Here is a 26,308-nt window from a genome sequence, read left to right as displayed (position 1 = left end):
AAGACTGGTGAGGCTGCCTCAAATTTCCTTCCATTTCTTCAGTACTGAGCTTTCCTAGTGTATAAATGATTCACATATAAAAATCACTACTAACATTTAAAAACACTGAGAAATGAGCTCATCATTTCTTTGTTAAAAACATATACTGCAAGATTCCAAGATGGTCGCATAGTAAGTGAAAGCTACACTGATATGGTCCCAGGACCAAACTGGAATTAGAACTAAAATATAGAAAAACCATCCTGAATAATCAACTGAAGACTAGCTGGAGAGAACCCTCATAACCAAGGATGAAAAGTGGAGACCACAGAGAGACTGGTAGGAAATTCTGAGGTGCGAAAGGGCTGGCGGGGCCCCCACAGGCAACAGCTGAGTTCCAGAGGGATATCTCAGCTGTGGGGGTTCCCACTGAAAACTCTGGGGTCTAAATCCCAAGCTGGGGTCAAGAGCCCAGAACACCAAAACTGAGAGAGGTGCCCACATAACATCTGGTTGTGAAAAGCAGTGGGGTTTCTGCCTGCCAGGCAGATGGCTGGAAATGCAGGCACCCTCTTAAAGGGCCAATGCACAAAATTACATGTGCACCCACTCACCTTGGGCTCCAGCAGAGGGAGTGCAGAGTGGACTACAGCAGTGTGAGGAGAATCCAGAGTTGCAGGCTCTGGAGGTAGAGCTCAGAGGGCAACCATCTGGATTCCTTGCTGAGTCATTCTCCCAGACTGCAGAGGACATCTTCCTCAGGCAGATCTTTACCATCCAGCAGCTTTTGCCTGGGGGGGGAAGGAACTGCCCCACCCATTGGAAAAGTTCTTGTACCACCCTGGGGAGTTTACACCTTGCTTTGGTATACATCATGAAGCTCATTAAGAGACTGAGAATAACAAACAGCCTGCAGGAAAAGGTAGAACTCTGGATGCTTTGAGCCTTTGCCTGATTGACTTCTGGACCCAGGACTAGGAAAAGCAGACCTTGGTGCACATTTTGGTCCTTTCCTAATGCACCCAGACAAAGCAGAGGGAGCGAGAAGATGAGGATCACTGATAGCTACAAACAGGGTACTCAAGGCCAGTCACAAAGAATGTCAGAAATTGGCCTGCACCAGAGACCTTTATAAAGACTGGGAGTCCTAGTAGATCTACCTCGCACATAGAAACAAACCCAAATAGGCAGCAAAAATGGGGAGACAAAAAAAACAACAACACAAGTCTCAAATGAAAGAACAAGAGAACTCTCCAGAAAAAGAGCTAAATGTAATGGCGATAAACAATCTATCAGATATAGAATTCAGAATAATGACTGTAAGGATGCGCAGCTGTATGAGAAAAGAAATGGAAACTATGAAGGAAATTAAGAATGACACAGAAGGAATTAAAAATACACTGGAAGGACTAAACAGCAGATTAGTGGAAGTTGATGATCTGGATCAGTGAATTAGAAGACAGTGTAGAAAAAATCATACAATCAGAAAACCAAAAAGAAAAACAATTAAAAAATAGGAGGACAGTTTAAGGGAGCTGTGGTACAACTTGAAACTAACAATAGCTGCATAATAGGAGTATTAGAAGGTGAAGAAAGTGAGCAAGAAATAGAGTCCCTGTTTGAAGAAATAATGGCAGAAAATTTCCCTAACTGGGTGAAGGCAAAAATCACACAAATTCGGGAGGCACAGAGAGTCCCAAGCAAGAAGAATCCAAAGAGGCCCACGTCCAGACACATCATAATTAAAATGACAAAAATTCAAGACAAAGAGAGAATATTAAAGACAGCAAGAGAAAAACGATTTGTTTACCTACAAAGAGCTCCCATAAGGCTGTTAGCTGACTTCTCATCAGAAAATCTACAGGCTAGAAGGGAATGGCATGAAGTATTCAAGGTAATGCAAAACAAGGATCTGAAACCACGACGAAGGCTATCATTCAAAATAGATGGTGAAATAAAGAGCTTCAAAGACAAAAAAAGGCTAAAGGAGTTTATCACCACCAAACTCGCATTGCAGGAGATGTTAAAAGGGAGTGCTATAATAATAATAAGAGAGAGAAACATAGACATAAAGAATTAAAATGGCAATAGATAAGAATCTATCAATAATATCCTTAAATATAAATGGATTAAATGCTCCAATCAAAAGATATAGGGTAGCTGAATGGAGAAGAAAACATGGCCCAAACATATGCTGTCTACAAGACACCCATCTCAAAACAAATGGCTCACATAGTATGAAAGTGAAGGGATGTAAAAAGTTTTCCATGTAAATGGAAAATAAAAAAAAGCTGGGGTAGCAATACTCACATATGACAAAATAAACTTCAAAATGAAGGCCATAACAAGAGACAACAAAGGGCACTACATAATACTAAAAGGATCAATCCAACAAGAGGATACAGCCCTGATAAACACATATACATCCAATATAGGCACAAATAAATTTATAAAAAAACTTCAGGAGGACTTTTGGGAGAGATCAACAGCAAAACAATCATAGTTGGGGACTTTAACATGCCTCTGACTTCACTGGATAGATCTTCTAGACATGAAATCAACAAGGAAACAGATCTTAAATGACACACTAGATCAGATGGATTTAACTGACATTTACAGAACATTCCACCCAAAAGCTGCAGAATATACATTCTTCTCAAGTGCACATGGAACATCCTCAAAGATAGACCACGTTAGGACACAAAATAAGTCTCTACAAGTTCAAGAAGACTGAAATCATATCAAGCATCTTATCAGATTAAAATGGCATGAAATTAGAAGTTAACAACAGTAAAAACACTCAAAAGCATGCAAACACATGGAGGCTAAATAGCATCTTATTAAACAAAGAATGGGTTACTAATGATATCAAGGAAGAAATCAAAAACTTCCTGGAAACAAATGAAAATGAACACACAACAATCCCAAATCTATGGGACACAGCAAACGCAGTCTTCAGAGGATAGTTCATAGCACTGCAGGACTACCTCAAAAAGCAAGAAAAAATTTTAATAAACTATCTAACCCTACAACTTAAAGAATTAGAAAGAGAACAACAAGAAAGGCCCTGAGTAAGTAGCAGGAAGGTAATAATAAAGATCAGAGTGGAAATAAATGACACAGAGACTGAAAAAACAATACAAAAAAATCAATGAACTCAAGAACTGGTACTTTGAAAAGATAAACAAGATTGATGAACCTATAGCCAGACTCATCAAGAAAGAGAGAGGACCTGAATAAATAAAATCAATAATGAAAGTGCTGAAGTAACAACTGACACCACAGAAATACAAAAGATTGTAAGAAAATAGTATGAACAATTATATGCCAACACAAGTTGGACAATGTGGATGAAATGGACAAATTCCTAGAAAAATACAACCTTCCTAAATTGAATTAGGAAAAGTCCAAGAATCTGAATTGGCCAGAAACAACTGATGAAATTTAAGCACTAATTAAAAAACTCTCAGCAAACAAAAGCACTGGATTGGAAGGCTTCATAGGGGAATTTTACCAAACATTCAAAGAACTATTATCCATCCTCTTCAAATTATTCCAAAAAATCCAAGAGGAAAGAACACTTCCAATCTCTTTTAATGAGGTCAGCATTATCCTAATTACCAAACTAGATAAAGACAATACAGAGAAAGAGAATTACAAGCCAATATTCCTGATGAACATAAATGCTAAAATCCTCAACAAAATACTAGCAAATTGGACTCAGCAATATGTTAAAAAGACCATACATCATGATCAAGTGGGATTTATTCCAGGGATGCAAGGCTAGTCCAATATTAGCAAATCAATAAATGTGATATATCACATAAAAAAACTGAAAGGCAAAAATCAAATGATCATATCATGAGGTGCAGAAAAAGCATTCAACAAAATCCAATACCCTTTTTAGATAAAATCTCTCAGCAAAGTCGGAATACAGGGATCATACCTCAACATAATAAAGGCCATAAATGAAACACCTATAGTCAATATCATATTCAATGGGCAAAAACTAAAACCATTTCCCTAAGAACAGGAACAAGACCAGAATGTTTGCTTTTACCACTCTTTTTTTTTAAATATGTTTTTATTGATTTTAGAAAGAGAAGAAGGGAGAGGGATAGAGAGAAACATCGGTGAGAGTGAAACATCCTGCATGCCCTTACTGGGGATCGAACCCATAACCTGGGCATGTGACTTGACTGGGAATTGAGCCAGTGACCTCTTGGTACATGGGTCGACACACAACCACTGAACCACACCAGCTGGGCCATTTTCACCATTCCAATCCAACGTAGTACTGGAAGTACTAGCCACTGCGATCAGAAATGAAGAAAACATAAAAGGCATCAAAATTGGAAAGCAGGAAATAAAACTGTCATTATTTGCAGAGGACATAATCTTGTACACAGAAAACCCTAAAGACTTCACCAAAAAACTACTAGATTTACTAAATGTATTCAGCAATGTAGCAAGATACAAAATTAACACCCAGAAATCAATTGCATTTTTATATACCAATAATTAAATTTTGAGAAAGGGAAACTAAAAAAACAATTCTTTTTACCATTGCAACAAAAAAATTAAGATACTTAGAGATAAACTTAACCAAGGAGGTAAAAGACCTGTACTTGGAAAGCTACAGGATGTTGAAAAAAGAGATAGAGGGCTATATAAACAAATGGAAGAATATACCGTGTTCATGGATTGGTAGAATGAACATCAATAAAATGTTCATACTACACAAGGCAATCTATAGATTCAATGCAATGGCCATTAAATTACCAATGGCACATTTCAAAGATCTAGAAGAAATGCTCCAAATATTTATATGGAACCAAAAACGACCCTGAATAGGTGCAGCCATATTGAGAAAGAAAAACAAAGTTGGAGGGATCACAATGCCAGATATCAAATTACACTACAAAGCCACTGTAATCAAAACAGCCTGTTAATGGAACAAGAACAGATAGATAGATCAATGGAACAGAACAGAGAACCCAGAGATTTACCTAAAACATTAAACTCAATTAGAATTTGAAAAAAGAGGCAAAAGCATACAACGGAATTAAGACAGTCTCTTTAATAAATGGTGTTGGGAAAATTGGACAGCTACATGCAAAAAAATGAAACTAGACCACCAACTTACACCATACACAAGGATAAACTCAAAATGGATAAAATATTTAAATATAAGTCATGAAACCATAAAAATCCTAGAAGAAACCATGAGCAGCAAAACCTCAGACATCTCTCAGAGCAATATGTTGGTTGATACACATCCTAGGGCAAGGGAAATATGGGAGAAAATAAATAAATGGGACTACATCAAAATAAAAAGCTCTGCACAGCAAAAGAAACCATCAACAAAACAAAAAGGGAGCCCACTGTATGGGAGAACATATTAGCTAATGATATATCTGAAAAGAGGTTAATTTCCAAAATATATAAGGAACTCATACAATTTAACAAAAGGAAGAAAAACAAATCAATTAAAAAATGGGCAAAGGACCTAAATAGACAGTTTTCCAAAGAGGATATACAGATGGCCAGGAGATATATGAAAAAATGCTAAAAGTCACTAATCATCAGAGAGATGCAATTTAAACAACAATGAGGTATCACTTCATACCTGTCAGGATGGCTACCATTAACAAATCAACAAATGACATATGCTGGCGAGGATGTGGAGAAAAGGGAACCCTAGTACACTGCTGGTGGGAATGCAGACTGGTGCAGCTACTATGGAAAGCGGTATGGAGTTTCCTCAAAAAATTAAAAATGGAACTGCCATTTGACCCAGTGATCCCACTTCTAAGAATATATCCTAAGAATACTGAAACACCAATCACAAAGAATATATACACTCCTATGTTCATAGCAGCACAATTTACAATGGCTAAGATCTGGAAACAGCCCAAGTGCCCATCAGTAGATTAGTGGATAAAAAAGCTGTGGCACATTTACACCATGGAATACTATGCAGCTATAAAAAGAGATCGCTTACCCTTTGAGACAGCATGGAGGGACCTGGAAAGTATTATGCTAAGTGAAATAAGCCAGTCAGAGAAAGACAAGTATCATATGATCTCACTCATATGTGGAATCTAAAGAACAAAATAAACTGATGAACAAAATACATCTAGAGACATAGAAACAAGGAACAGACTGACATATCATAGAGGGAAGGTGGGGTGGGTGGGTAGGTGTGAAGAGATTAACCAAAGAACTTATATGCATGTATGCATGACCCATGGACAAAGACAATATTGTGGTGAAAGCCTGGGGTGGGGCGGCAGGTGTGGGGCAGAAGGGATTGATGGGGCAAAAAAGAGGACATCTGTAATACTTTCAACAATAAAAGTAAACTAAAAAACAAAACAAAATAAAACAAAAAAATATCTACTGCCCTGGCCAGGTGTCTCAGTTGGTTGAGTTTTATCCCATATACCAAAAGTGTTGAGTTTTTCATTCCCGGTGAAGGCACATGCCCAGGTTGAGGGTATGACCCTGAGTTGGGGGCACCTATGGGAAGCATTCAATCAACGTTTCTCATATAGGTGTTTCTTTCTCTCTCTCTCTCTCCCCCTTCCTCTCTAAAATCAATAAAAACACATCCTCAGGTGAGTGTTTAAAAAATCTCTAAAAAATATCGACTTTATTATTAGCATTTTAGTACTTCTGAGGAAAACAAAAGAAACCTCTATTTCCAACATAGGTTCTTCCCAGTTCATGATACTTTAGTTTTTCTCAATTACATTTACATACACTTTTATCATTTGTATCATATAATTCAAATAATTAAAGGAAATAAGTGAGTTGATTCTGAAGATGTAGCTTTCAAACAAAGATCCAAAGTGGCAAAGCAAAAGCTGTCCGAAAAGCACAGAATTATTAACAATGCATAGGATTGGTTTCATCTCCAAAGCTATATTCCTGGGAATCAATCCATTTGTAATTTTAATCTGCTAACTCCACAGGTTTGGTATCTTAAAGCATGTGCATCAATGTGCTTTAGAAGTATTTTGTGTTCTTGGAATGTCCTCTTTAAGGGAAATCCCCTTTTGCATTTCTATGACCTGTTTCTCTTGATAATTCTGCATGAAAACTGATGGCTGCTTTCTAAAATTTTTCAAAGAAGACTTTGAGGCCAGAAGGAACTTCCAAAGTGGGATATACAGTTTGGTGTATATCTGTTATTCAGAGTGCTCCTCTAGCTTTCCCAGGTTTGTGCTTTCCTTCGGAGTCTCTGAATTGGCCTCTGGTACAGCACCAAATTCTGAAGCCCCTGGTTGTAATCTGTCTCCATCCAGAACAATGTCTTCAGGATTTGGAGGGGGTGGACAGAAGTCTTCATTGGGGCAGATTTGCTGGAAGAGGTTCTCAGCCTGGCCAGGGAAGAAAGGATACAATAGTTTTTGGACATCAGCTTAACATGTATGTACCTTTCTGGCATCATTAAAAAAAAAGTATTACACTTAATCTCCTTAACTTATAGAACTTTACCCAGTATACATAAAATTTGCTTTCAGAATTCCATGAGTTTTCTTCCTCTAATTCTACGCATGCATTCAGCTTCATCCGTTGAGTATATCAGTACTTGATCAGATTCACTAAGTGTTCAGATAGTTGAGAATTTATGGACATTCATTCTACATGTCAGTTGAAATACAATTTCCCTTAATAACCTCTATATAATTTCAGAATCAAGCCTATTTGTGATATCCATATAGTATAAGTTAGCATATAACAATTTCAACAAGTCATTGTTCAAATCAAAAAAATTTTTACTCTCTACTCAATTATTTCCTTTCCTGGTATAATCTTCCTCTCCTTGAGCTTTAAGGAGTATATCAAAGTGTTTAAGATCATGGACTCTGAATATTCAGATATCTGTGCATGAATACTGGCTCTGCCACTTAGTAACGATGTGATTTGGGAATGCTTACTCAACTTCTGAGCCTTGCTTTTCTTGTCTGTAAAATAGAAGAGACTAAGTCTCTATATATCATAGCTGTTATCATTGTTATTCATCATAATATAATTTAAAATGTTAAGATTTAAGCAGAGTTTAGTCTGGAAGGGAAGAATAAGAAAGTAAATGTAATCATAATTAACACATACACAAGTAAGTAGCATTGCTACTCTAAACATATTCCTACTTTTATTTAGATCAGGGGTGGGGAATGTCTGGCCTGCAAAATCATTTGGTCTGGCCCTGCCAAGGCAACCGCAGGCAGTACTCGAAATTCAATAAATCTAGGAGCTTTTTTCATAACTACTTTTTAAGTTGATAATTTTATATGGCTTGCAAATGATGTTATAAATATCCAAATGGTCCTTGGCAGAAAAAAGGTTCCCCACCCCTGATTTAGATGAACACAGCTTATTGTTAGATAAGAGTCCCTGCCAACCTAGGGAGCTTGCACACTATCCTATAGGTAAAGGAAAGGATTTTAGGATATATGCTTGTTTTAAAAGCTATAATGTCTTTCTGTATCATTTCAACTCTCCTTCCCAAGTACATAGAAGGCGATTCATTAGGCCAGGAGTTGACAACCCAGTCTGCTGCCTGATTTTGCAAATAAAGTTTTATTGGAACACAGGCACTCTCATTCCTTTATCTATTTTGTACGGCTGCAAAATCTAATCTATTTACCATACTGCCATGCACAGTTAGTAGACTCCTACATGAGGTGATTAAAACTGACATTCTTTGGGAGTGGGTGGAAAGGTAGTAAACAAACTTTTGAGCTTTGATATGGAGTTGAAAGAATAGATAGGGAGAGAAAAACAGCTTTTCTCTTTTTTTGAGTAGTTTAAGGGTATATTTTTAGTATACACCATTTTACTATGGATATTTTAAAACTGAATATTTGAGACACCTGTTTTGCTCTCCACCCTGGGAACTCACCATACGTCTTTGCTGGTGACAGCCCTCAGAATCAGGAGGACTGAAGTCAGAGCGAGCCTCTACCTCACACTTGAGTTCCCCTAATGGACTTTTTATCTTTTATCTCTATCTTGTCTGCCTATAAAGTTCTCCCTCCCCTCCACCCTCTGCATGCAATCAATCACCAAATGCTGTTGATTTTATCTCCTAGTTGCTGACTCCATCTGTTTCTTTCTTACAGACATAACCCAAGGATACACCATCTTTCCCCTAAACAACAGCAACATTTCATAACCTGGCCTCTAGGGTTTCCCCATGTAATCCATCTCCATGCTGCCCTCAGAGGGGTATACGGAAAATGAAATTCTGTGTATGCCATTTTGGGGCTTAAAACTCTGCAATGACTCCCCATTTTGAATAGGATAAAAATCCAAGATCCCTACTATGGCATACAAAAATCCTTCAGACCTACCTTCTCTAGCCTTATCTTCTACTTCAGCCTATCATCACTTCTCAGACTTTTTGCTTCACTAACACTTGTTTATTTTTACTTTCTTAAACAGGCCATTATGTTAGCATCCTGGGCTGGTACAGAGGCTATAACACTTGAAATGTTTCGGTTCGAGTGTCTTCCATTTAGAAGGGCAATTGCTCCTCATCTTTTATATTCCTCTCTGTGATGTCCTCAAACTCCTAGATAGATCTCATGGCCCCTCTGTATTACATCTGTACTTTGGATATTAATCTATTATTGCATATAGATTGCATATAGCACACTACACTGACATTTGTTGACATATTTTTCTCCTTTACTAACAGTGATTTGTACAGGGATGACAAGCACTGGGTTTTAGTCAAGTCTGAATCCTTAGTGCATGGCATTGAGGAGAATCTCTACATATATTTTAATGAATGGAAGACCTTTAAAAACTGTGTATTGTACTAATATTGAACATAAATATAAGAATTATTATTACCACTACTTTTACTTTTACTCCAGTTCTTCCATGTCTCACTCCTTGTTTCCTTTCACCACCTCCCTATAGAATAGATTTTCCCCTGAATCCTGGTCCTTGTGGCTGAATCGTACTAGATCTGTTTTCGTATACCCCTGTCATAAACAACCTCTTTCCTAAGACTGCCAAGCAATTTCAGGCTGTCACACTATCCTGATTTATGCTCTACCTGCCTATGGAATTTCCGACTTCAGTCCATTTGCTACTGGCCTTTACTGATGCCAATTTTCTATAGCCAGGCTCCAGTGTTCCCAAGTATCTCCTCTTTCTAACTGCTGGAACCTTTTTTGGTCAACTGTCATGTTCTGGGAAGTCTATCTAATGTTACTTTATTTGTTGCATTGCATTTGCCAACTAAGCCCCAGTTCTGAGAGTTGTCATAAAGAGGTCAATTCAAAGTAGTTAACTGTCCACTTTTAATCCTCCATGCCCTTTATAGCCAGAAGTTAGCCTAAAGGGTAAAGAGTTTATGTGGCTAAAAAATTTTTTTTAAAGGGTTGATTGTATTGTGGCTTGGTTTCCTTACATTGGAAAGTACAGAGGAAAACCTGAGTTATTTAAGATATGCCTATGTTTATTTAACACACATTTATACAAAACAAAAATAAATATTTTGCCAATCCAGCATCTTAATGCATTTAGGATATATCCATATTAACAAGAAAAAGGTAGCATAGCACACTAGATGAGTGTACAAGCACTAGGGTCCAACAGATTTGAGGTTAAATCTTGGCTCAAAAACTTATCAGCTATGTGACCTTTGGGCTAGTTATTTAGCCCCTTAGGCCTTTAATTTCTTCATCTGTAAAATGGGGATCATGGATACTTATCTCATAGGGTTGTTGTGAGGACCAAATAAGATACTATATATGAGATGCTTAGGATAGTGTCTAGCACACAGAAAACGCTCAATGAATGGTAGCTTCAGGAAATATGACATTTATAATTTCCCTCTCCCACAATGGCATGAGAAAATGAATGATACTGCAATATGTAAGCAGCTTGACAGTCAATATGACCTATAAAGCTGACCTTCAACTTACAAAATTATGTGCCAAAAGTCGTAAGTGAGTCGCTAATCTATCCATAAAAACAATGTTCTAAATGGTGGTTAGGTTGCCAAACCAGCCCAAATCAGTCAATTTAATTCATTTTACACCTGAAGTATAATATAAGTAGTACAGTACTATTTAACTATTCTGGTTCCCATGGTAGAAACAGCTAGAAGGGCATAGAGGCTCATGAGGGGGAATGAGCTATCATTGCCTTGGAAGTAGGGGCTCATAGAACCAGTCTGTTCATCAATATGTGTGGGTAAGTTAAACAATAGCTGTATTAAGAAAAGAGATAATATGTCAAGTTCAGAAAAAAACTTAGTATAAACTACAAAAACTAGCAAGTCACAGAAAGAATCACAACACTCACTTAGGCTAGCATAATTGTGGTGATAATAGGGAATGTCTTAGTGTGCTCCAGCACACAACTTTAACTTGTGAGTATTAAACAGAGACCATCTGCATGTCTTCAAATCACAAATAGTTCCATATAAACACAAGGAAGGTAGGACTATGTTTTTCAACATCTATTCATTTGCAAATAAGAAAAGCAGACGCAAACTTGCTAACTGGTAAAATGAAGCATTTTATTTATTAAAAAGAAATCTGAAGGTGCTTATGTTTTCTACATAGGAAAAGCCTAGGTGATAATCTGAGAGCTTTTATAGACAATTTAGGAAAGAGAAGTCATCAATTAGTGAATGGGATGAACACAGGATGACATACTAAAATTAAAACATAGCTTATCTGAATAAACTGGCTATTTGTAAATATTATTACTGATACCCTTTAGAGTAAATATTATAATATTTTCTCCCCGAACTGATGTGAAGTTAAAAGCTATATAACAAATTTAAGACTACTTATATTTAATAGCATATAATAATTAGTATCCAAACTAGCATTATTATTATTTTCTACTGTGATAATATTATACTCCTGAAAACAACGTTCTTGGGAAGCAAATTACTTCCTAATAAAATTATAATTTAATTATAACTTTTTAGCTTGCAGTTTAGATCACATTAGCACTTGCATTATTTAAAAGGCCTTCCATTTTGGTTTAAAAAACATTAAAGTTCACTCAGGAATGAAAATGGCCTAAGCTACCTGGCTGGAAATTTGTTGGCAATTTCTGTTTGGAAAAAATTGGAATATCAAAGCAAAAATGACTTGGTCATTTTAAGCCATAAATATAGATCTTGAACCATCTTGGGTTCCTATTAAACTAATAGAATGAATGATGAATGAAGTTGTGACTTCCTGCTTTTGTAACTACTGGCTAAATATGATTATCTAGGATCACCATAAGACCCTGAAGATGAGAAACAAAGACTGTGGTGAAAACTTTAAATGTATGGATCATGGCCTTGCCGATGACTAAAAATTAAAGGTTCATTGAGGCCATTTGCTCCTATAAAATCCTTGTCACCAGTGGGAATGAAATTTCCTTTTGTGGTCTTAGAACAATGTTAAATTATCCATTTATTGATTCAACTGACAGATATGCCAACTATGTCTTTCAAAAGTTTAGACTTGTACTTCAAAAAATGATATTTTCTGCTCTTCACTTTCTGTCAAGTGCAGAGAAGTATATTTGTATATGCATATGAATCTTCAGCTTAATGGAATCATAGTTTACTTTAGGCAGTTTGTGTCAGCCTGCCCTGTACCTCTTTATAGCCCTACCCAGGAGAACTGTCACAAAATTCCACCTTCATTTAACACATTCCTCAGCAACTATTATAGTAGCTCTTGGAACGCTGGCTTGTGTCAAAACATTAAGGGAATCACATTAATTGTGAAAAACTATGTTACATGTTCTTTTTCAAGATAAGAAAATGCCTTAAGACCATTTTAAAATTCCATTTTGTATGTCTTACTAGGTATACTCCTTTTTAAATGACTCAGGTTGACAGAGAAAAAAAGTGTGTGAATTTCAAAATAATACACTGATAGACCGACAGTTTAAATTAGAAACAATGTTTCTTTAAAACACTGGCATTATAAACTCATTTTTCTCAATGTGTATTTGTAGCATTTTCCATTCTTAGTCCCTCAGTGGAACTCATAAATGATCTCTTGTAGTTGATCATTATATTCAACAATGTGAAAATATCTGTTAGAGAACTGTATTTAAAGTAGCTTTGTTGTTCATAGAAAAAACTTTAAGGGCAAATTGCAAATTGCAAAGGTGGTATTAAATGGGAGATATACTTTTCTAGTCTCTTTTCCCATCTCCCAGAGAAAAAAAACATTTCACTTTCCCTACCACACCAACTTCTTAACATGGGACTAAAAAACACCAACAGCCTTACCTGTTTGACTGCATTATCATTTCCTAAACCACAGTCTGGACCAGAGCAGACGTAAACGTTGGATGGTAAATCATTATAAGAGTTCCTGCTGATGTCTGAAGAATCTCTCATATTGAAGTAAAGAGCCCATAGAAGTCTTGGCATTTCAACTTCATTTTCTAAATGTAAACATAAATTTTACTTACATCTAAAGCACAATATGCCTGTCAATTACTACAATATGAAGTCAATTACTAACAAAGTCATGACAATATATTTTAGTACATCAGAGCTTTATATGTAAACAATAGTAAATATGAATCTACATACTCTAATATATGTGCATATTTCAAGCAATGGCTTTTCAACCTAAAACAAGTTAGATTTCTAAAATTAATTTGATTTATTAGTAAGTTATTTAGATTTAACCCCAACTGTGTTCTCTTGGATTTCTATCATTTCTCCTCACCAGTATCAAAGAGCTTATGATTACATTCATACTTAAATTATGCCTCTAAAGACAATAACATAAATTGGTTTTCTTATGAATCACATGGAGAAACTACCTTAAAAATTACACAGCAATTTGAAGGGAGGAAGATGACAGCACTGTGACAAGGAGAGCACCCTTGCTTCCAGCCATGAACTCGATTTACTGCTAAAATACTGTATAACTAGCTTGGGAAAACCCTAGAAATATCCCAGAGTGGACATATTTCGAGTAGGGAGCACTGAAGAAACATCATAGAGTCTGGTAAGGAGGGGGCGTAGAAAGAGGGAGGACCCCCTGAAGCCAGTGCTGGGCTCTGAGGCCCCAGGGCTAAAGGCTGCAAATCTCCCTCGATTTAGGAGTGTGGACTGGCATCCAAAAGTGGGGATCTCAAACCCTGAGCAGAGAAGGGAGGAGAGCCCCAGCGGAGGGCAGAGGGACCCAGGGGTACAGTGTGCCTGCGAGGAGGGGTACAGCGTGCCTGCGAGGAGGGGATCACATCTTTCTAGTGAAACAAAGCTTCTAATGGCGGGCGTGACAGGTGCCTTTCACACAGAGTGCTGACCATAGGAAAGGCAGTCCCAGTGTGTGGCTCCCAAATAGAAAGGGTCCAGAGGGCTGCACTGAGCAGCCACATAGAGGGACTCTTTGCCTTTCTGTAAGGCATTGTGTAGAATCCCAGAAAGCATTTGATCTGTGTGGTGCAAGGAAGGGGAAGAGAGCCCTCCCACCAAGAGAGACAGACTGGAGCTGCCTGTGGGGAGGATTGGTTCTCCAGCCACCTGAGCTCGCGATTCTGGGATTTCTGATCCAGCCTGAGGGGTGCCGGGACAGTATGAAAGGAGCTTCCCCAGCTTCAATGAGATCAGCTGTGCAGGAGACTTGCATGGGGCTGACTTTGTGAACCCTCCTGCTTGGTGCCTAGGCATGGGGGCAAAGGGACCTTGCAGGGTGGATTCTGTGCTTATGTGTTGCTTTGTGCGCTTTTGAGGTTTTAATTGCTGAAAGGGTCTCCACCTTCCTGGCTTGCATTCCGGAGACAGATCAGAGAAAGCTGAGATTTATATCTCCATTGTGGAGAGTTTAAAATTAGCGCCCCCTACAATTAGCCAACCAGATCTGGGAAAGGAGGGGCAGAGCAAGCCTACCTCTCCTGCAGGCTAGGAGTACCACCCAGAACAGGAAAGGGACTGGTTCAGATCACCAAAGCCCCAGGTATACCCTCAGGGTACAGTCCTGGGGGGGAAGGGAGAACACCTCACAGAATGACATTAGAAGAATAAGACTCTCAGGTTCTATTGTTTGGGAACTGCAGGAAAAGCTTAAAATCCTTGAGGGGGGCAGGGCAGGAAAAGTGCTCACCGGAATTTTTTTTAATGGAACTCACTGAGCCCAGGCTGCTGAAACTGCCCATATAGAAAAGGTAACAGACTGAAATCAATCTGAAACTGCAGCAGGCCATTGTATGGAGAACTAGAATTGGAGGATAGTGTAGAGACTGAGGAGTTGGCTTTGAAGCAGAGAATAACTTCCCCACAATGAGTGCCTGACAGCAAAACCTCTAAGTAAGGAGAACTATATCCCAAACTATACTAGCTGGCCTGAACCCCGAAGACTCTTCAGAAGACTGGAGTAAGAACAGGCAACCATAAGTGGGAGCTGACAAGTGGAGGTGGTCCACAGAGAGCATCAGATCAGCCAACTACCTAAAACACCAGAGCCAAACCTAGACAGCTCCTGACATTAGCTTATACAGAAGATTTCCCAGGGAACTGAAATCAGTATATAGAACAGTCAGTCACAGGCAACATAAGCTGCCCAGATAAAACTCACCTGATTCACATTTTTTTCCCCTTAGGAAAAAGAGAGAAAAGAAAAAAAATTCTTTTTTAAAGTTTTCATTTTTTTAAAATTTGTTTTGCTTTGCTTGTTTTTTGTATTTGCTTTTTGCTTTGCCATGTTTTGTCTTTTGTTCTATAATCAAGATTTTCTTGATATTCTCTGCTTAATTGCTGGGACATTATCATTATAACCAATAAGTTTACTACTTTTCTCTATTATTTCCCCCATATCTCTTATTGGACTCCCTCCTTGCCCTTGCTTTATCTCTTTCTCTCTTCTCATTCCATTGCATAACTTTTTAAAATTTTTCTCTTTCTCCCTTCTATCTTCCTGTCTTTTTGTTTTTTGTTTCTGTCTCCTTATTGTATATTTATTTTTTCATTTTAAACTATTTTACTATTCCTACGCTCTACCCTTAAGTTTTTGCTTGAACCTCTTCCAGAATCTTTTCTCTGCCCCTTTACCTACCAGTAGCTTCTCAATTTTTTAGTTTTTATTTTAGTTTAATATTATTATTTTTTTCGTTTTTCTTACTATTAGCAATAAAATCCTTTTCTCTCTCACTCTCTATTTTTTTCCTCTTTGTTTTTCTTTCTTTTGCATTAACATTTGTGTTCTCACTTTACTCTCCCAATTATACTTTCACTTCGGATGTTTTCATTGTGATTGTCAGGATATTTTATAAGACACTGCCTGTTTCCTGGCAGTTTGGTCGTGTATTGTCTTGCTTTGCCAGCACCCGTAAAACAGCTCACATGATGTGGTTGAGGCTGAGACACACAGTTAGTCAACCTGAGAGGAGAGTCCTCCAAAGAAAGGGTCAACAACAATCTAGATCTAATCACAAAAAGAGAGCCCAAAGAACTCACAAAAGGGACACCAACAAAAGGGATACACCTAGAGTAAACAGCTCAGAAGTACACGGAAAACACACCTCTGGGATACACTGGACATACACTACAAAATCCCACCCCACAAGACTGGGAAGTAGCAAATATATCTAATATATAGACACAAACACTAAGAAACACCAAAGTGGGGAGACAAAGAAACAACCTCCAAACTAAAGACAAGGAAAAATCACCAGAAAAAGAACTTGAGGAGATGAGTTAAGTGAATTATCAGATACAGAGTTCAGAGTAGTGGTTACAAAGATGCTCAAGGAAATTAATGAGAACAACAAGACACTTAATGGAAAGGTTGAGGAACTTAGTGAAAACATAAAAAAAGAGATAAATATCAAAAATAAGAATCAGGTAGAAATGAAGAATAGTATATCTGATACAAAGAACACGCAGGAAGGAATTAAATGCAGGCTCAATGAAGCAGAGGATAGAATAAGTGACTTAGAAGATAAGGAAGGAAAAAAACCACTCAATCAGTGCAGCAAAAAGAAAAACACTTAAAATGCATGAGGACAGTCTAAGGGAGATTTGGGACAACATGAAGCAAAACATTTGTATCATGGGGGTGCCAGAGCGGGAAGAAAGAGAGCAAAGGATAGAGAATTTGGTGGAGGAAATATTGACAGAAAAATTCCCTAGGCTGGTGAGGGAGAAAGCCACACAAGTTCAGGAAGCACAGAGAGTTACAAAACGAGGGACTCAGAGAGACTCACTCCAAGACACATCCTAATTAAAATGGCAAATGTTAAGGACAAAGAGAGGATATTAAGAGCTGCAAGAGAGAGACAAGCAGTGACCTACAAGGGACCCCCAATAAGGCTGACAGCAGATTTCTCAACAGAAACTCTTTAGGCCAGAAGGGAGTGGAATGAAGTTCTCAAAATAATGAAAAGCAAGAACATGCAACCAAGACTGATTTATCCAGCAAGGCTATTGAAGGTGAAATAAAGAGCTTCCCAGACAAAAGAAGGTTAAAGGAGTTCAGTACTATCAAACTAGCATTGCAAGAAATGCTAAAAGGACTGCTTTAAGAAAAAGAAGAAATATTGAGAGAAACATACATCAGCATAAATGGGGAAAATGGCATTAAATGAGTATATACCAATAGTAACCATACATGTAAATGGAATAAATGTTCTAATCAAAAGACACAGGGTAGCTGAATGGATAAGAAAACAGGATCCAAATATGCTGTCTACAAGAGACCCACTTGACAGTAAAAGATTCACACAGGCTAAAAGTAAAGGGATGGAAAAAAATATTCCAGGCAAATCAACACAAAAAAAAAGCTGGAGTAGCAATACTTATTTCTGACAAAATAAACTTCCAAATAAAAGACCATAACAAGAGATGAAGAGGGTCTCTACATAATAACAAAGGGATAAACCCAACCAGAGAAAATAATCTTTATAAATATATACACCCAATAGAGGAGCATCTAAATATATAAACCATTTCTTGGTGGACTTTAAGGGGTGAGCGAAAGCAACACAAGCATAGTGGGGGACTTTAACACCCCACTGTAATCATGGGACAGATCATCAAGAAAAAAAATCAACAGGGTAACACAGACCTTAATTGAAACACTAGACCTAATGGATTTAATGGACATTTATAGAACATTTCATACCAGAGCAGCAGAATATACATTCTTCTCAAGTGTACATGGAACATTCTCAAAAACAGACCACATGTTAGGGCGCACGGAAAGTCTCTACAAATTCAAGGCGACTGAAATCATAGGAAGCGTCTTCTCGAATCACAATGCCATGAAACTAGGAATTGACCAATATAGCCCAGCTGGGCGTGGCTCAGCGGTTGAGCGTCTACCTAGGATCCACGCGATTGGGGTTCGATTCCGGGTCAGGGAACATGCCCGGGTGGTGGGCTCGATCCCCAGTCGGGGGCGTGAGGAGGCAGCTGATCAATGACTCTCTCATCATTGATGTTTCTATCTCTCTCTCCCTCTCCTTTCCTCTCTCTGAAATCAATAAAGATATATTAAAAAAAAAAAGAAATCGACCAATATAAAAAAAGTCAAAAATATTCAAACACATGGAGGCTAAACAGCATGCTATTAAACAATGAATGAGTTGCCAATGAGATCCAGGAAGAAATCACACACTTCCTGGAAAAAAACAAACAAACAAACAAATACGAAAATGAACAGACAACAACTCAAATTCTATGGGATATACCAAAAGCAGTTCTGAGAGGAAAGTTCATAGCAGTAAAGGCATAACTCAAAAAACGAGAAAAGGCTCTACTAAACCATCTAACACAACAAGCAAAATAACTAGAATGCAAACAGTAAGAAAAGCCCTGAGGAGAAATTAATGACATAGAGACTAAAAAAACACGACAAAAAATCAGTGAAATCAAGAGATGGGTCTTTGAAAATATAAATAAGATTGATGAACCTTTAGCCAGACTCACTAAGAAATAAAGAGAGAGGACCCAAATAAATAAAATCAGAAATGAAAGAGGCGATATAACAACTGACCCCACAGAAATACAAAGAAGTGTAAGAAAATACTATGAGCAACTACATGCAAACACACTGGACAACATCGGTGAAACGGAAAAATTCCTAGAAGCATACAATTTTCCAGAGCTGAATCAGGAAGAGGCAGAAAACCTGAATAGGAACATAAAAACTAATGAAATTGAAGCAGTAATCAAAAAACTGCCAGCAAGCAAAAGTACTGCTCTAAATAGATTTACAGGTGAGTTTTACCAAACATTCAAGGAAGAATTAACACCTATTCTCTTCAAACTATTCCAGAAAATTCTAGAAGAGGGAAAACTCCTAAACTCTTTTTATGAGGCCAGCATCATCCTAATTCTAAAACTACATAAAGACACTACAAAGAAAGAAAATTACAGGCCAGTATACCTGATGAACACAGATGCAAAAATCCTCAATAAAATACTAGCAAACCGGATCCAGCAATACATTACAAAGATCATACACCATGACCAAGTGGGATTTATTTCGGGGATGCAAGGCTGCTATAATATCTGCAAATCAATAAATGTGATACAACACATAAACAAAATGAAGGACAAAAATCATATGATCATATCAATAGATGCAGAAAAAGCAACTGACTAAATCCAGCACCCAATTTCAATAAAAACTCTCAGCAAAGTGGGAATAGAGGGAACACACCTCAACATAATAAAGGCCATATATGACACACCTACAGCCAAAGTCATATTCAATGGACAAAAACTAAAACCATTTCCCTGAAAAACAGGAAAAAGACAGGGGTGTCCGCTTTTACCACTCTTATTCAACATAGTATTTAGAAGTCCTTTCCACAGCCATCAGACAGGAAGAAAACAGAAAGGTATCCTAATTGGAAGGAACAAGTAAAACTGTCATTATTTGCAGATGCCATGATAATGTACATAGAAAACCTTAAAAACTCAATGTACTATTAGAATTCATTAATGAATTCAGCAAGGTAGCTGGAAACTAAATTAACATCTGGATATTGATGGCATTTTTATTCACCAATATTGAACTCCCAGAAATAGAAACTAAAAAAACGATACCATTTACCATTGCAACTAAGAAAATAAGATACCTAGGAATAAGCTTAACCAAGGATGTTGAAGACCTGGACAACGAAAACTACAGGTCACTGAAAAAAAATAGAGGAAGATATAAACAAGTGGAAGACTATACCGTGTTCATGGACTGGAAGAATATCATTAAAATGTCCATACTATCCAAAACAATTTATCGATTCAATGCAATTCCTATTAAAATACCAAGGCATATTTCACAGAGCTAGAACAAACATTTCAAAAATATATATGGAAACAAAAAAGACCCCAAATAGTGGCAGCCATCTTGAGAAAGAAGAACAGAATTGGAGGGATCACTTTACCAGATATCAAATTGTTCTACAAAGCCACTGTGATCAAAACAGCCTGGTATTGGTATAATAACAGACATATAGATCAATGGAACAGAACAGAGACCCCATAAATAGACCCACGCCATTATGGTCAGTTAATATTTGACAAAGGAGGCAATAGTATCCAATGGAGTAAAGACAGTCTCTTCAATAAATGTTGTTGGAAAAACTGGACAGGTACATCCAAAAAAATGAAACTAGAATGCTAACTTACACCATACACAAAAATAAACATAAAATGGATAAAAGACTTAAATGTAAGTTGCAAAAACCATAAAAATCCTGTAAGAAAACATAGGCAGTAAAGTCACAGACATTTCAGGTAGTGGAATTTTCACTGATACATCTCCTAGGGCAAGAGAAACAAAAGATAACAAATGGGACTACATCAAACTAAAAATCTTCTGCACAGGAAAAGAAAATTGCCTCAAAATACAAAGGAATCCTACAGTATGGGAGAACATATTTGCCAAGGATGTATCTGATAAGGGGCTAATTTGCAAAGTGTACAAAGAACCCATACAACTCAACAAGAGGAAGACAAACAATTCAATTAAAAAATCGGCAAAGGACCTGAATAGACATTTCTCCAAACAAGACATACAGATGGCCAAGAGACATAAGAAAAAATGCTCAATGTTGCTAATCATCAGAGAGCTGCAAATTCAAACCACAATGAGGTATCACTTCACGCCTGTCAGAATGGCTGCCATCAACAAATCAACAAATGACATGTACTGGCAAGCAAGTGGAGAAAGGGTAAGGCTGGTACTCTGCTGGTGGGAATGCAGACTGGTGCAGCCACTATGGAAAACAGTATGGAGGTTCCTCAAAAAATAAAAATGGAACTGCCTTTTGAGCTAGTAATCCCACTTCTAGGAATATATCCTAAGAATCCTGAAACACTAATCATAAAGAATATCTGCATCCCTATGTTCATAGCAGTGCAATTTACAATAGCTAAGATCTGGAAACAGCCCAAGTACTCATCAGTAGATGAGTGGATAAAAACCTCTGGGACATTTACACTATGGAATACTATGCAGTTGTAAAGAAGGATCTAGTACCCTTTGGGCAATATGGATGGACCTGGAGAATATTATTCTAAGTGAAATAAGCCACGCAGAGATAGACAAACATCGTATGATCTCACTTATATGTGGTGTCTAAAGAACTTAATAAATTGATGAATAGAACAGATGCAATGATATGTTAGCATTAATTAGACTGAGGAATCTCAGAGGGAAGGAGTGGGATGGGTGGGTGGAGGGTGAGAGATTAACCAAAGAACTTATATACATATATGTATAACCCAAGGACACAGACAATGGTGTGGTGAGGGAGTGAGGAGGAGGATGGGACAGGGTGGAAGGAGTCAATGGGGAGAAAAAGGGACATCTAATATTTTGAACAATAAAAAAAATTATATAGCCATTCGATGGTATAACAGCATTATGAGATGTCTAGACTAGACAAATCTAGAGACAGAAAGTAAATTAGTGGTTACTTAGGGCTCTGGGGAAATGGGGGTAAGTGGGGGATGAATGTTACTGGATATGAGTTTCTTTGTGGGGTGATGGAAATATAGTAAAATTCACTGTGGTGATATCTGAACAAATTGTGTGAATACATTAAAAGACACTAAATACTACATTTAAATGAGTGAACTGTATGGTGTGTGAATTATATCTCAATAAAGCTGTCATTAAAAATAGCATATATGGGATTAAAACTTCGATATCCTAACTCTCACTGTGCCCTACTGGATTACAAAATTAATTGGAACCAACAAACAAATAACAGAAATTAGGTTGGAGACTGCAAGTTATTTTAGCACACACTCTCTCATTTAACATCAAGCATGTATATTATGTGTGTTAGAGATTGGGCGAGGAGCTGGGGATACACAGTTAAAATAGACTTAGTCCTTAATTTTCTGCTTTTTATGTCCCCTCGTACAGGGCTAGCACACAACACATGCTCAATGAATAATTTCTGAACTGATTTTAATCCTGTTTTTAGGTATAATGAAAGTATGATATGCTTAATAAAAGGTCCAACCTTATTTACCTCAATACCTAAAGCCTATTCCTTGCTATCTTAATAATTATTTTTCTGTCTCTCTTCCTTAGAAATGTTATAATTAAATTTTACTTGGTTGAAAACAAAAATATTGCTGTTAAAATATTTATTGACTATATCACTTTCTTTAGTCTGAATCTGAACAAAAATTCAACTTCTATATAATAATGGATGTATATGAAGATTACACAAGACCATGAGGCACATTATGAATCATAAAGAAAATGCTAAAGGTACAGTTATCTAGTTGATTCAGTCTTATTGTTAAATTGGTAATCAATATAAAGAAATTTTCAGCTAACTGCAGTATTCAATTAACAAGAATACCCCATTCCCCAATTTAGGATGAACAGGATTTTATGGTATTTAATTTAAAATATCTCTACTACAAGAATACCAAATACATTATTTTTCTAGTTCATCCTGAAAAATCCATAATTATTAGTATGTAAAAAGTGATCCCTTAAGATATCCCTTTCTAATACTAAGATCTATGAGTCTAAGGCATCACTAACTTCAGGTAAGCACACTATAGGTTGCAAAACCTATTTACTGACAAAATAAAGGGTCATAAGGAATTCATATTTCACAACAAAAACCATATGGCTCTTAGTATATTTACTGGTGAGTTTAGTTTCATTAATCTTACAGGAAGATAATTAAACATTCCGCCTACAAATTCTAACATCAGACTCCAGGAGCACTGCAGAATAGTGGGCTAAGATCTAGAAGTCCTTTAATATTGCCCAGTCTGTTTCTGAGCGTACATAAAGAGCTTGTATTTCATGAAAGGTCCAGGTCAGAGGAGGGTTTTCACTAAACAACATTTGGGGAAAATGAATAATCCAATAATTTATAGGAAGGAAATTTCATAGAGGTTGAAGCTTTGAAAAAGAGACCATGAGGAAGATGAAAAGTTGACATAGGCTGAAGATAAATACTCCAGATACAAAGGAGTTATCAGGCTTTGACCTTAAAACCCTCAAAGAGGCATACAATTGCTTCATCTTTCTTTGAGATGCAGTGAGAGAGCTGGAAAAATAACATGTAGTTGTGAAGTACACAATTATCAAAAAATATTAAGGTTGTGGAGGTTTGGCTAGGAATATATCAATTGGCCAAAAGTAAAATTGGTTATCTGTAATAGCTCACTCAATTAGTGTGAAAGACTGAACAGTAATAGGTATTTAGAACAGGAGCTTGGGGAAACAAATACAAAAAGGAATTAAGATAAGACATTTGACTTCTCAGTCCAACAATTACTTAACACCATTACCAGCCACCAATTTCAAAATAACATCCCTTTGATAGATGATTGGATCCAGAAGATGTGGTACACACACATATATATATACAATGGAATGCTACTCAGCCATAAGTAAAGATGAAATACTGCCATTTGCAACAACATGGATTGACCTTGAGTAGATTAAGCAAAATAAGTCAATCAGAAAAGCTAAGAACCATAGGATTTCACTCACTTGGGATATAAAACTGAAACTCATAGACACAGACAATAGTATAGTAGTTACCAGAGGGAAGTGGGGTGGGGGAGGTAAAGGGTAAAGGGAGCCAAATATATGGTGACAGAAGATGACTTGCTTTGGATGGTGGACACAATGCAAAAGGAAGACCATGTATCATAGAAATGTACACTTGAAACCTATATAATCTTATTAACCAATGTCAATCCAATATATTTAATAAAAAACATATCCCTTTTATAAGGGGAATTTCTGTGTTTAGGAAGTGCTGCTTTTTTGAGATAGGAAATGAATGAGATGGAATGAGGTAACTCCACACACCATGCACAATGGAGGGAAAAAGAGAAAGAAGGTGATGCAGTGATGATACCACATTGTAGACATTTTAAGATACCGTATTAATGAAATTCTTGCTTCAGTTCATATTAAAAAATCTCAATTTCCTGGGTAAAATAAAAAACCACATAGGACAGTTCTATCAGTGAGACTGCTCACTGCTTTGAAGGATGTCTGGAAGAATCAACGCATATGTGAATCATGAGCAATCAGTTAATTTTCTCACCTGCAGAATCAGGTTCATTAAGCATAAAACATTTGAAATTTCTTTGGACTAGTAGTAGGGAAGGGTTTAGAGATCTTTGATGTTCTTAAAGAGGCCTGGGAGGTAGGGCTCTTGGAAGTATTAGTATAACTGCTTCTTCAGACAGAGCATATGTCAAGAGCTCTGGCTGACACCTCAAATGCGAAAAAGAGAGAGGGAATAGGTGAAAATCTTCACAACCCAACTGAATTTCTCAGATACAATGGCAAAGAAGTACTATATTTGAGAAGAGAACATTATCTTTCACAATAAATAAACTTCCTTGTCCAGTAAATAGGCTGACTTACACAAAGGTTTATGAAGCATAGCACTACACAGAACATAGAATTCAAATAAAAAGAAAAAAATAAGCTCAAATGAAGTTATTTCTTTGGCACACACTTTAAAAAAAAATATTTACAATGCTCTAAAGCATAAGGTTTCATATCACTGTCAATCAAAACATAATAATAAAAGCCATCAATCTGTAAAAATAGGTGCTTTTGCTACAGAGAGGAATGTGCTTTAATGTATTAAAAGTTCATATTGCTCATAAAGTTCCTGCTTCCTCATTTAGGCAGGAAAATGAATTGAGTTCTCTTTTCCAGGTGACTTTGCCTCTTTGACCTGCCATGGCCCAGTGCTCGCTTTATCTGGTGATTCATTTTCAATAACTCCAACAGTATTTGTTCTGACATTTTAATTAAAATATGACCACTACCTCATCCTGATGATAAAAAGGCCTATATGTCAGTGAAAACTAGCTTTTCAGTGCCTCGGTGCACCTGAGGACCCCTCTGAGCACATAGTTCTTACTAAAGAATTTCACTCAGGTCCTAAACAATACATCATTTCAAAATGGGATCACTTTCAACATTAAGATTAATGTTTAAAAATCTAAAATGGCTAGAGGATGCTAAGTAATGAACATGTAATTTCCCTCACTTGATTTTTAAAAAAAGGGAAATTAAATGCATTTAAAAAGTGAAGAACAATGATACAAGATTCAAATTTAGTGTATTATTTGAGACTACCACACAATAAAAATAAAAAATATCTAAAATTTCAGAAATAAAGGAGTTCAGAGCTTTTATAAAGAAAGTAATTAAAACCAAGGATAAAACTATGATTCCAAATTAGGTTTAGAAATATTATCATGTACCATAACTTTGCAGGCAAATGTTTAACAATAATGTAAACATTTACATGAGACTTTCCAATGAAGAAAATACAAATATGAAACAAATCAAATTCCAAACTAAAGTGAAGTAAATTTTTAGATTGTAGGATTTTATTCAGTAAGCTAAAAGAGAAGTTAATTAATTTATATTGCTATTAGCTCCAGAGAACAAACCAGTTTTTGCTCTTATGTAAATATGAATGACCATCTACATGCTATCTCTGTATTAAGAAAACAAGACACATAGGAGATGAACTAAAAGGAAATAATATGTAGGAGTAAATAAATGATTTTCTGAACAACTGTAACCTCCAAAGGAAATGAAGATATATGAATCAATGAGGAAACTGGCCATGATTCAAGTGGACATGCAAATCTTAAAATGAAAATCACCCTCACTTCATATAAATTAAGATTCACTACGCTGTTTTTTGATCACTTACATACAAAATACACTACAATTTGCTCCATTCAGAACTACAAGAGCTATCCTATGATGTAGGGAGATAAAATTAAAAGTCTGTGGTTGAAAAGCATTTTTCCACCATGAATAAGGAGCATGGTGGCATATCTATTTTA

General features: G+C 36.7%; 1 protein-coding gene across 1 annotated transcript in view; it reads right to left on the bottom strand.

Moving 5' to 3' along the window:
- Positions 1 to 3,726: 3,726 nt before the first annotated feature.
- The window catches only part of CHM (CHM Rab escort protein), a 218,496-nt gene continuing 195,914 nt past the window's right edge, over positions 3,727 to 26,308 (bottom strand). The window contains exons 14-15 of the mRNA XM_016213295.2: positions 13,259 to 13,416; positions 3,727 to 7,364 (exon numbers count right to left, since the gene is read on the bottom strand). Of these exons, the coding sequence (XP_016068781.2) occupies positions 7,173 to 7,364; positions 13,259 to 13,416 (350 nt within the window). The 3' untranslated portion in view covers positions 3,727 to 7,172. The remainder of the gene's footprint in view (positions 7,365 to 13,258; positions 13,417 to 26,308) is intronic.

This window comes from Miniopterus natalensis, chromosome X (assembly GCF_054644295.1).
Source record: "Miniopterus natalensis isolate mMinNat1 chromosome X, mMinNat1.hap1, whole genome shotgun sequence".
Lineage (NCBI taxonomy): Eukaryota > Metazoa > Chordata > Mammalia > Chiroptera > Miniopteridae > Miniopterus > Miniopterus natalensis.
Note: the sequence above shows the minus strand (reverse complement) of the source record. Positions and strands in the feature narration are given on the sequence as shown.